At 48.6% G+C, this 12114-nt stretch overlaps 1 protein-coding gene across 1 annotated transcript; it reads left to right on the top strand.

The window, feature by feature from the left end:
- Nucleotides 1–2180: 2180 nt before the first annotated feature.
- Nucleotides 2181–11706, top strand: TSPAN16 (tetraspanin 16). Its single transcript, XM_048832323.2, has 7 exons — nt 2181–2249; nt 2874–3071; nt 3718–3792; nt 5158–5265; nt 6682–6834; nt 7429–7512; nt 11659–11706. The coding sequence occupies exons 1-7, from the start codon at nt 2181–2183 to the stop codon at nt 11704–11706; spliced, it is 735 nt and encodes a 244-aa protein (XP_048688280.2).
- Nucleotides 11707–12114: the final 408 nt, after the last annotated feature.

Raw genomic sequence — 12114 nt, 5'->3', positions numbered from 1 at the left:
TGCAGATGTCGTTACCCTGGCTATTGCAAGTGGCTGTTTGAAAGTGACGAGGTTCAGGGAAGAGCAAAGCTGGGTTGTGGAGGGAAAAAAAGATTTCCCTTTACTCATTTTGGAATGAAATTCATCCCTGGGATTATGGACAGCACATGATCTTAAACTCCCAAGGAGTGACTCTTATACTTCTAGAATTCAATTGCCTTGTTAATTTCTAAAAGGAAGACTTTTTTTGTGGGTGCCTATTTATTGTTTGTGTTATGGTAGCACCCAGAGGTCTCCTGTACAAACAGTCCCTGCCCCCCAAAGATTCTAAAGAGACAAAGAAAGGAGAACGATCTCCATTTTACAGATGGGGAAACTGAGGCACAGGAAGGGGACAGGGAATCTGTGGCAGAGCCAGGAACAGAACCCATGTCACATGAGTCCCAGTCCCACCCCTTAACTACAAGCCCCTCCTTCTTCATTTTGGGAGTTTTATTCAACAAGAGCCAGCCCAGCCCCCTCCTTGGCTAACTCTCTGTAATGTACAAAGCACGACCGTGGTTACTAAGCCCTGTACAGAATGGCCCCGTGGGAACACTTGTTGCAGGATCGCAGCCCGTGCTTTACAGAGAGGGAGAGGTGGGACTGGGCATTGCATCCCCTGGCCAAAATGCCCCCGGGGGGCCTGTGGGCGGCGTTGCGGGAATCCCCTATCTCCCGCTGAATGGAGCTGAATAGTCATGGGCTGCATGTTCCAGCATATGCCGCTCAGCCTGGCCCCCCACCAGCCCCCATGCCCTCTGCTGGCACGGCCCTGCTCCCGGCAGGGGCTAGCTGGATGTGGCAGAGGGGTGGGGTCCCAAATACAGGACCAAAAGAACAGCCCTTGGTTGGTAGTCACTGACAGAATGGGGTCCCCTAGTGTTCTGTGGGGAAGATCTGATTTAGTCCCAAGCCATAGACCCTGCAGCCATGGGAAACTGAGGACCATATAGACACCCTACAGTGGTCCCAGTCTATGGCCCTATAGCAGTCCCACTCTCTGGCCCCTAGGGACGAAGGAGGCAGATGCTGCCTCACAATGGAGCCTGCTCCCCATTCCCCCGCCCCTTCCAACAGCCATCGGGCGACGGTTGGAATCCCCACAGGCGCTGGGCGAGCCGGAGCACAGGGGCCCGGACCAAGGACACGTGAGACCCGGGGCGCGTTGCAGGGCCGGGAGCCAGGCTGGCCAGGGCAGGAGGCTCCGGGGAGCCAGCACAAGGCCCCGTGGGTGGGTCTGAGCAAATGTGCCGGCCGCTCCCTTAGCTCCGGGCTTGTGAGTTTCGATCCTGAGGCCTGGGCGGCAGCCACGCCACCCACTAGGGCTGCTGGCCCCTGGACGCCCAGGCCTGGGTCATGGGTGGGAGGTGAAGAGCCCTTGACGCAGAGAAGGGAGACGGAAGCGTCAGTAGCAGCCCCCTGCTAGCCCTCTACACGGGGCGAGTTTCCCCTGCAGCGGAGTCCGGGCTAAAGCTAACAGTGGCTGCGATGGGGGATAAACACTTTCCTTCCCACAGCCCAGGAGTCACCGGGTCTGTAGTCTGTAAGGCCATGACAATTGTCGAGTACTGAAATCTCCCCTGGGGGGCGGCTGGATTTTCACATGTCACAGAGACCCCACTCCCCCAAACTCAGTGACAACCTCTCAGTGCAACCACTGATCATTATTTACAGGATGCGCTGACTGGGGCCTCACTGTGTCAGGCGCTGCACAGACCCTCTCAACCGAGATCGGGGTCCTGTTGTGCCAGGTGTTGCATAGATGCACAGCAACAGACAGTCCCTGTCCCGCGGAGCTTCCAGTCTAACTCGACAAAGGATTATTACCCCCCTCTGAGATGGGGAAACTGAGGCACAGAATAATGCAGTCACATGAGTGTTCTGGATCAGAGCCAGGAAACAAAATCCAATCTCCTGGTCCCTTGGCCAGCAGTACCCACTAGACTAACCTCCCTGCTTAGCATTAGCTTTTAAATAAAAGTATTTGCCCCGTCATAAGTAAAAGCCTCCAACAATGTGCTGCATTGCTAGTGGGTTTAACATAAAACCAAAGTGCGAATGGATCCTTGTGAAAGGCAGCAAGTCCAGCTGAAAATCTCTCCGCCATCTCTCCAACCTAGAAGCCATTCTGTGAGCAGCCGCACTGGCCGGTTTTCACCATGGCTCCCTCGCGCAGTTGCTATGCCACTCTGAAGACTGTAATGATTTGCTTCAACACCATTATCTTTGTAAGTCTGTGTTTTCAAACACAGGTTTATTTAGGTGTATTATGGTGGCACCAGGGTCCCATGGTGCCAGGGGTTGCACAGACCCAGAGTGAGAGGCAGTCCTGCCCTGAAGAGCTTACAGCCTAACCAGGCACTAGGTGAGAGGGGAAACTGAGGCACAGAGCGGGGAAGAAACTCGTTCACGGTCACGCAGCAGGTCTGGGGCAGAGCAAAGGATAAAACCTGCCAGTCCTGTGCCCAGAGTTCAGCGGCTCAATCCTCAGCCGGTGTAGATCTCTGTTGACACTGATGGCGCTGCAATGATTTACATCAACGGGGGATCTGGCCCTCGGCGTTCAGGTAACATTCACGTCTCTCCACGGCTGGTCAGAACTCTGGGTTGTGTTCAGCAGCCTCTGTTCAGTTCTTGGTGGGCAGACCTGAGCGGGGAGGAGGGACTGGCCATGGAATGGCACAGAGGGGCTGGCTCTCAGTGACGTTCACGGCCCCCCGGCCTGGCCCTGGCATCTCTGCTCCTCGCCCCGGGTGAATTGGGGGAATGGCCGGAGCGCTCGAGCTGAAGGGCCAATGCACGCCCTAGCACGCACACACACACACACGCATATACGTTTATTGTCACCCTAGGTTGTCGGCTGCACCTTGGTTGCGCTGGGCCTGTGGATTAAACTGGGAAGCACCTCCTTCGTCAGGGTCCTGGGCTCCACCTCGGTGAACTTTGTCCACATCGGGTACTTCTGCATCGTGGTGGGCATCGTGGTGGCCATGCTGGGGTTCATGGGGTGCTGGGGTGCAGCGAAAGAGAGCAGATGCCTCTTGCTGATGGTGAGTACATACAGCTGCTCTCAGCTGGGGCGGAGTCCCGGACCGCGAGGACAGGGCTGCAGACCTTTCCTGCTTGAGCTGGGGGGGAGTCAAATGTGCCGTTACGATGCACCCATTGCCACAGCCACGTGATTTACCCCAGCTGGGGATCTGGGTTCCTAAATTTGGCCCTAACTATGCTTTAGACTCTAACTAAACAGTGGTCTCCCTTGCAGTCACAAGCTATTTTTTCCCATCCTTAGCGTGTGAAACTCACGTCTGTTCAGAGGGAGCGGGACAAGATCCACACACCACTTAAGTCCTTTGGCAGCTTATGTGGTCCCCAGCGCGCTCTGTTCTGGGGGGACTTTGACCATGTGTGCCCTGCTTTCTACCCACGGGAAAGCTTTGTTTAGGAGACAGCCTCTCAGTCAGCAGCGGTCAAGGCTCTTATGGACGGGCATGACCTCCTGACCCCTGTTCACCTTCATTTGGGCAGCCCCAGCCCCTCTGGGCTAAATCCTTTTACTGCAGTGTAAATTTGCCTCTTGTGTTTCACTTCGCAATCCCTGCACCTTCATCCCGAATGAATCTGAGCGTGAACAAGGCCTCCGCTGTGTGCACTCACAGCAACCTTCCAATTTCCTTCCACACCCCTCTCTCACAGTACTTCTTAATAATGCTGGTCATCTTCATCGCCGAAATCACAGCAGCCGTCGTCGTTTTCGCTTTCACTCAGTTTGTGAGTATCAAGAATTCCCTTCTGGTGTGGGAAATTCTCATTTTCCTTGACAAAGCTGCAGGCCCCGATCCTACAAAGAAGAGTCGCTTGGGATCGGGTCCTTTTTCCAAACAGGGAGACATTTCCAAAGGGAAGTTAAGTGGCCAATTTTTGTGAGTATCTTGGAAAATCTAGGAGCCGCACGGGAGCCTAAACATCTAGTGCTGCCCCTTTCCAATAGCACTGCTCCAAAGAACGAGCACAGAGTTTCCAAATCTGGAACTTTTGTTGACCAAATAAAAAAATGTTGACAAAATTTCCCCTCCAGGTTCTGATCATCTGGACTCTGAGAGCAGGAGGAATTCAGACTAACTCTTTTGTCAAAAATTTAATTGCACAAAAAGAAAAGAAAAAGGAAATCTCTCCCCGCCCCTTGCATTTGAACCAGCTCTGTCCCTCAAAACCAACTCACGGCTTTAACTGAGGTCTACCCACTCCCCATGCTTAACTGAGTAAAAGGTTCCTCTTTGCTTTAGAATTATTCCTACCGCATTATTTTTTTTCTTTGTAAAAGAAAATTTAAATATGAGTGATTATCCTTTGGGTTGGATATACATTTACAAAACTAAGGCCCAGATCCTGCACAGATTCACAGAGTTTAAGGCTAAAATGGATGGTTATCATAGAATATCAGGGTTGGAAGAGACCTCAGGAGGTCATCTAGTCCAACTCCCTGCTCAAAGCAGGACTGATCCCCAATTTTTGCCCCAGATCCCAAATGGCCCCCTCAAGGACTGAATTCACAACCCTGGGTTTAGCAGGCCAATGCTCAAACCACTGACCTATCCCTCCCCCCGATCTAGTGCGACTTCCAGCATAACACCGTCCAGAAAATTTCACCTAGTTATTCCTGTATCCAGACCAGTAACCTCTAGTTGCGTGAGCGACTCCTCTAGAAAGGTGTGCTGCCCTATGCCTTGGGAATCTGATCCACTGGCTAGTTACCCTAAGGTACAGGTAAAGTACCTGTACCTTACTTCCACGCAGGCTTCACTTTACACCCACCCACTGCAGGAGCAATAGATGTCATGTTAAGTGCGTGAGTAAATCTTTGCAGGATTGGGGCCCACCCTAGGGCCAAAGTGAGCTCGCTAGTCTGAGGCTGGCCCGCGGCTGCATTGCGGTCAGCTTTTACCAGCCCAGCGTAACACTTTGCTGTCTCTGGGCTAGACCTTTAGCGGGTGGACATCAGCTCAGTTCTGCTGAGCTCGGTGAAGCTATGCGGATTTACCCTCCCTGAAAGCGTTTGGCCACACTTTGGCACCAGACGGGATCTGAGGAGAAAATATTTCCTGGTCTAGCCCTGTTTCATTCCCCCCGTTTAAGGCTCGTAGTATCGTCCTAGACAAATCACTGACTGCCTTGAAGAAGAAATACAGCGGCTACAAACACGATGATATCGTGTCCTATGGATGGAATGCATTCATGCTGAAGGTAGGGGACCCTCTGCCCCCCAAACCTCCTGTTTCAATGGACTCAACACATTTTCCCCACAGTCTTATTAGATGCATTACGGTAGCTCTGAGAGTCCCCACCCAGTGTGCCTGGTGCTGCATATACACAGTGACAGTCCCTGCTGTGACGAGGTGGTGTGAGAGGAAGGACAGTCTAGTGGTTAGGACAGAAAATCCTGGTTCAATTCCCTTCTCTCCCACGCACTCCCTGTGTGATCTGGGGCCAGTCACCTGGACTCTCTGGGCAACAGTTCCCCATCGGTACCATGCGGATCATAGCCGAGAGGTTGGGAGGAGATGCCCAGCTGGTACGGTGATGGGCCCATGTACACGCCTCAGACAGAGAGCAGAATTTACAATCTAAAGAGGCAGGCCAGGCGAAAGGGAGGCTGGTTGTGTGCCCACCCTACAACTAGGAAAAGAGACACACAGATTCGCCCAAGTGGTTCTGTAACACAGCTGGGAATTGGGTCCCAGGGCAGTATCTTAACCACATGCCCTCCAACGCAAGCGTTGAGCGAGTCTCCGGGCTAGATCCTCTGTGTGAATCAGCGCTGCTCTGGCCACAAAGCAGTCAAGCTGATACACACGTGCTGAGGATCTGCTGTGTAGATTTTTTGGGCCAGAAGTTTCACACAGTCTCAGGCCAGACGGGATAGCCAGTCTGAGCTCCCGTTCAGCACAGGCCACTAAACTCCACGCAGTGTCTAGTTAGATCAAAGCATCCTAATCCTCAGAGACAACCCTCTTGTGAGCCACAGGCAGAGAATAGGGCCCACCAAGGAGTGACCAGTGCCTACAGCCCCTGCCATGGCAGGGAACTGATTGGGTGAGACAAACCCCAGGACCCCAGTAGCGACCTGCACCCCACACTGCGGAGGAAGGTGAAAAAATCCTGTCAATCTGAGCTGGGGTTTCTTTCCAACCCCAAATCTGGCAACCTCGAGCATGTGAGTGAGATGCACCAGCCAGATGGAGGTGCCTCTGTACCAGCTCAGAGCACTGGTCCATCCCGTCTGGTGTCCCATCTCCCGCTGTGGTTGATTTCTGGAGCTTCAGAAGAAGGTGGAAAAACCCCACCCCAGAATACAAGATGGGACGATTTTGCTTATCTTGTCTGACCTGTCAACCACAGACCTTAGAATTTCACCCAGCGTTTACATCTCAGGCATTTGATAGCAATTGAATCATAGAAGATAAGGGTTGGAAGAGCCCTCAGGAGGTCATATAGTCCAACTGAAGGGTTAAATGTACTTCTCCTCTGGTAAAATCACCATTTGAACAAGGGGCATTGAAGAAATTCTGCCAGGATACCGCAGGGAAGGGGAGGTAGAAAGGAAAAACTAACTCTTCAATACCCTGGCCTTTAACAAACCCTGTTGTGTGTCGTTCCTAGCTGAACTGCTGTGGGGTTCATAACTACACAGACTTTTCTGGCTCTGCCTTTCAAATACAGACCAACCTGACTTATCCCAAAAGCTGCTGCAAAGATCCAATGAGCTTGGCATGCAACGGACACAATGTCAGCAGCGTGGTCATCAACCAGGAGGTCGCAGCCCAGTTTGGACGTTGAAAAGGAAACCGTGGGAATAGTGCTGTTAAAAACCTAGCCTGTGTCTGCTGGAGTTGAAGGGAGCAAGGGAGCATGTGGGGGGAGGGACCAGCACCCTGATCTTGCAGAGAATGCTGCATGAATGTCTCCCTGCACTCACAGGGATCTCATGGCAGGATCAGTGCCTATGTGCTCTAAATTCAAAACCAGAAAGCCCCTTGTAGACCCCTTAACTGAAGGTTGTGGGCCTAGTGGGCAGGGCACTGGGTTGGCTTTTCCTGCAGCACGACTTTAGGCAAGCCACTCCCCCGTGCCTCAGTTTCCCTCTCTGTAAAGAGTGGGGGAATAACGATACAGACGTCTTTTGGAAAGGGCTTTGAGATCTATGGATTTAGGCACAGGCATAGGCCGGTGGCCAGTCAGCCACACAGGGGCTAATTCCACCCACCCCTTGTGACGGGAAGATACAATAGTTTGCACAGCAAGTGTGTTGAAGCCAATGGGATTCCACCGGGGAATGGGCAACCATTGCTTTTTGTTTCCAATTACTCTTAAAGCAGCCTACACCTCACTGTCATTTTTACCCTTCAGGGCTGCTTCCACAAGCTGGTTTCCCTGGTCAAAGAGAAGAGCCTATTGCTGGGTGGAGCTGCCACCGGAGCTGCCCTGCTGGAAGTGAGTTGAACCCAAGTTAGCCTGGCCTTAAAGGGACGTGTCCACTTTTAAGTACTCCAATGATGCACAATTAGCCAGCTGTGCACAGATCGACCATGGGTATGTGCAGTGCCTAACACAGTGGGGCCCTGACCTCAGTTAGATGCTAGGGGGTTACACATAAACCTAAGAACATAAGAATGGCCAGACTGGGTCAGACCAATGGTTCATCTAGCCCAGTATCCTGTCTTCCGACAGTAGCTGGTGCCAGATGCTTCAGAGGGAATGAACAGAACAGGGCAATCATCAAACAATCCAATCCCCGTTGTCCAGTCCCAGCATCTGGCAGTCAGAGGTTTAGGGACACCCAGAGCACTGGGTTGCATCCCTGACTATCTTGGCTAATAGCCGCTGATGGGCCTATCCTCCAGGAACTTATCTCATTCTTTTCTCAACCCAGTTATACTTTTGGCCTTCACAGTATCCCTTGGCAGTGAGTTCCACAGGTTGTGTGAAGAATTACTTCCTTTTGTTTGTTTTAAACGTGCTGCCTTTTAATTTCATTGGGTGACCCCTAGTTCATGTGTTATGTGATGAGGTAAATAACACTTCCTTATTTGCTTTCTCCACACCAGTCATTATTTTGTAGTCCTCTATCGTATCCCCCTTAGTTATCTCCTTTCTACGCTGAACTGTCCTAGTCTTTAAAATCTCTCCTCATATGGAAGCTGTTCCATATCCCTGATCATTTTTATTTCCCTACACTTTTTCCAATTCTATATAACATTTTTGAGATGGGGTGACCAGAACTGCACGCAGTATTCAAGACGTGGGCATACCATGGATTTCTATAGAGGCAATAGGATATTTTCTGTCATATGATCTATCCCTTTCCGAATGATTCCCAACATTCTGTTCGCTTTTTTGACGGCCGCTGCACATTGAGTGGATATTTTCAGAGAACTCTCCACAATGACACCAAGATCTCTCTCTTGAGTGGTAACAGCTAATTTAGACCCCATCATTTACATGTATAGTTGGGATTATGTTTTCCAATGTGCATTACTTTGCATTTATCAACATTGAATTTCATCTGCCATTTTGTTGCCCAGTCACCCAGTTTTGTGAGATCCCTTTTTAACTCTTCACAGTCAGCTTTGCACTTAACTATCTTCAGTAAATTTGTATTGTCTACAAACTTTGCCTTGTCACTGTTTACCCCTTTTTCCAGATCAGCTATGGATATGATGAACAGCACTGGTCCTAGTACAGACCCTTGGTCAACCTCGCTAGTTACCTCTCTCCACTGTGAAAATTGATCATTTATTCCTACCCTTTGTTTCCTGTCTGTTAACTAATTATTGATCCATGAGAGAACCTTCCCTCTTATCTCATGACTGCCTACTTCGCATAAGAGCTTTTGGTGAGGGACCTTGTCAAAGGCTTTCGGAAAGTCCAAGTACACTATATCCACTGGATCACCCTTGTCCACGCTTGTTGAACCTCTCAAAGAATTCTAGTAGATTGGGGAGGCATGATTTCCCTTTACAACAGCTGTGTTGACTCTTCCCCAGCAAATTGTGTTCATCTATGTTTCTGACAATTCTGTTCTTTACTGTAGTTTCAACCAATTTGCCTGGTACTGAAGTTAGGCTCACGAGCCTGGAATTGTCAGGATCACCTCTGGATCCTTATTTAAACATCGGCGTCACATTAGCTATTCTCCAGTCATCTGGTACAGAAGCTAATTTAAGCGATGGGTTACATGCCACAGTGAGTCGTTCTGCAATTTCACATTTGAGTTCCTTCAGAACTCTTGAGTGATACCACCTGGTCCTCGTGACTTCTTATTGTTTGATTTATCAATTTGTTACAAAACCTCTACTGACACCTCAATCGGGGATAGTTCCTCAGATCTGCTGCCTAAAAAGAATGGCTGAGGTGTGGGAATCTTCCTCACATCCTCTGCAGTGAAGACTGATGCAAAGAATTCACTTAGCTTCTCTGCAACAGCCTTGTCTTCCTTGAGTGCTTCTCTTACTTGTTTTTTATTTGGGGTATACATTTAGTTTGAGCCTCTATTATGGTGTTTTTAAAAAGTTTCCATGCAACTTGCAGGCATTTCACTCTTGTGATTGTTCCTTTTAATTTCCAAATTAACTAGCTTCTTCATTTTTGCATAGTCCCCTTTCTGAAGTTTCTTGTTCCTGTGGTGGGTTTCTTTGGTATTTTCCCCTAATAAGAAAAGGAGTACTTGTGGCACCTTAGAGACTAACAAATTACTCCTTTTCCTTTTACAGACTAACACGGCTGCTCCCCTAATAAGGATGTTAAATTTAATAACATTATGGCTGCTGTTACCAAATGGTTCATCTATATTCACCTCTTGGACCAGATCCTGTGCACCACTCGGGACTGAATCAAGAATTACCTCTCCCCTTGTGGGTTCCAGGAGAAGCTGCTCAAAGAAGTAGTCATTAATGATGTCTAAAAATGTTATCTCCACATCCCATCCAGAGGTGACATGTTCCCAGTCAACGGGGGGATAACTGAAATCCCCCATTATTATTATATTTTCTGTGTTTGTAGCCTCTCTAATCTCCCTGAGCATTTCACAGCGATTATCACCATCCTGGTCAGGTGGCCGGTGGTATATGCTATGCTCTTATTACACAAGCACAATTGTGTTTGATTCATTTAAGATTTTCACTATATTTGGCTCGATGCTTTCTTTCACATACAGTGCCGCTCGGCCACCTGCCCCACCTACTCTGACATTCCAATCTATTTTGTACCCTGGCATTCCCGGGTCTCATTGAATATCATCGTTCCACCAAGTGTCTGTGATGCCTGTTATATCAATATCATTTACTACCAGGCACTCAAGTTCACCCATCCTGGTAGTTAGACTTCTTGCATTTGTGTACAAGCATTTATAAAATATGTCAATATTTAGTTGCCTGCCTTCATGTGGGGTAACTGAATGGGACTCTTTTTCATTCAAAAACCAGTCGGAGAACACCTCAACCGCCCTGGTCACTCAGTTACAGACCTAAAAGTCGCAATACTCCAACAAAAATACTTCAAAAACAGACTCCAACGTAAGACTGCTGAATTGGAATTAATTTGCAAACTGGACACCATTAAATTAGGCTTGAATAAAGACTGGGAGTGGACGGGTCATTACACAAAGTAAAAACTATTTCCCCTTGCTAATTTTTCCCCTACTGTTACTCACAGCTTCTTGTCAACTGTTGGAAATGGGCCATCCTGATTATCCCTACAAAAGTTTTTTTTCTCCTGCTGATAATAGCCCACCTTAATTGATTAGTCTCGTTATAGTTGGTATGGCAACACCCATTTTTTCATGTTCTCTCTGTATATATCTTCCTACTGTATTTTCCACTCCATGCATCCGATGAAGTGGGTTTTAGCCCACGAAACCTTATGCCCAAATAAATTTGTTAGTCTCTAAGGTGCCACAAGTACTCCTGTTCTTTTTGCTGATACAGACTAACACGGCTGCTAGTCTGAAACCTGTCATTTGACTGTTTCTCTTCAGTTCCTACCTGTACTTTATCAAGTTCTATCCTCTCCTCTTTACTAGGCTATATAGTACCCCCTTTAATAAATTCTCCCCTAAGGGATGTTTCCATCCAAACTGGATCCTCCTCTGCACCTGTCAGCTTTCCCCCAGCCCTTAGTTTAAAAACTCCTCTATGACCCTTTTAATTTTACATGCCAGCAACTTAGTTCCATGTTGGTTTAGGTGGAGCCTATCGGTCTGTATAGAATCCTCCTTTCACAAAAGGTTTCCCAGTTCCTAATAAACCTAAATGTCTACTCTGAACACCATTGTCTCATTCACTCATTGAGACCCTACCGTTCTGCCTGTCTAACTGGCCCTGTACACAGAACTGGAAGCATTTCAGAGAATGCTACCATGGAGGTCCTGGACTTTAATTTCTTACCTAACAGCCTAAATTTGGCCTCCAGGACCTCTTTCCTACCCATCCCTATGTCTTTGGTACCTAGAAGTACCAAAAATGTATGTAACAATAATCATGAGTTTAGATGCCAGTCTTTAGGCACCAAGGATGGAAAATTTTTGACATAATCCTTAAGACTTTTATTCATTCCTTCTATATTTTTTCTCTCCCACTGCAGCTAGCAGCTATGATAGTCTCCTTAATGCTGTACGTTAAACTGGTATGACAACATTTGAAGAAACACAGAAGGACTGAAGCAATCGGTCCCATTTCCCAAACACCTGGGAGTTTGTTGCATCGGGGCCGGGAGGGCAGACGGGCGGACACACACTGCACTGCATTGCAGCAAAGCTGAAATAGCACCAAGCACTCACGATCCTGCCCCATGGCCGTCACTGGGACTTTGCCACTGACTTCCGTAGGAGCAGGACCATTCATTTGTCCAGTTTTCCAGCTCCATATTCACATAACAGGAAATCCTGGGAGCCATATCAATATGCAGGATCAAAGTGTCTCCAGAGCTGTGAATATGGAAACCACTCTACACATGTGTGGTTATTAGTGATTAATATACTGAAATCTGTATATTTTTTAATTCTCCATCCCCTTGGGGGGAAAATACCATTTAAACAGA

The sequence above is a fragment of the Caretta caretta genome, chromosome 20 (genome assembly GCF_965140235.1).
Source record: "Caretta caretta isolate rCarCar2 chromosome 20, rCarCar1.hap1, whole genome shotgun sequence".
Taxonomy (NCBI): domain Eukaryota; kingdom Metazoa; phylum Chordata; order Testudines; family Cheloniidae; genus Caretta; species Caretta caretta.
The sequence above is the reverse complement of the archived record's forward strand: the minus strand, read 5'-3'. Positions and strand labels throughout refer to the sequence as shown.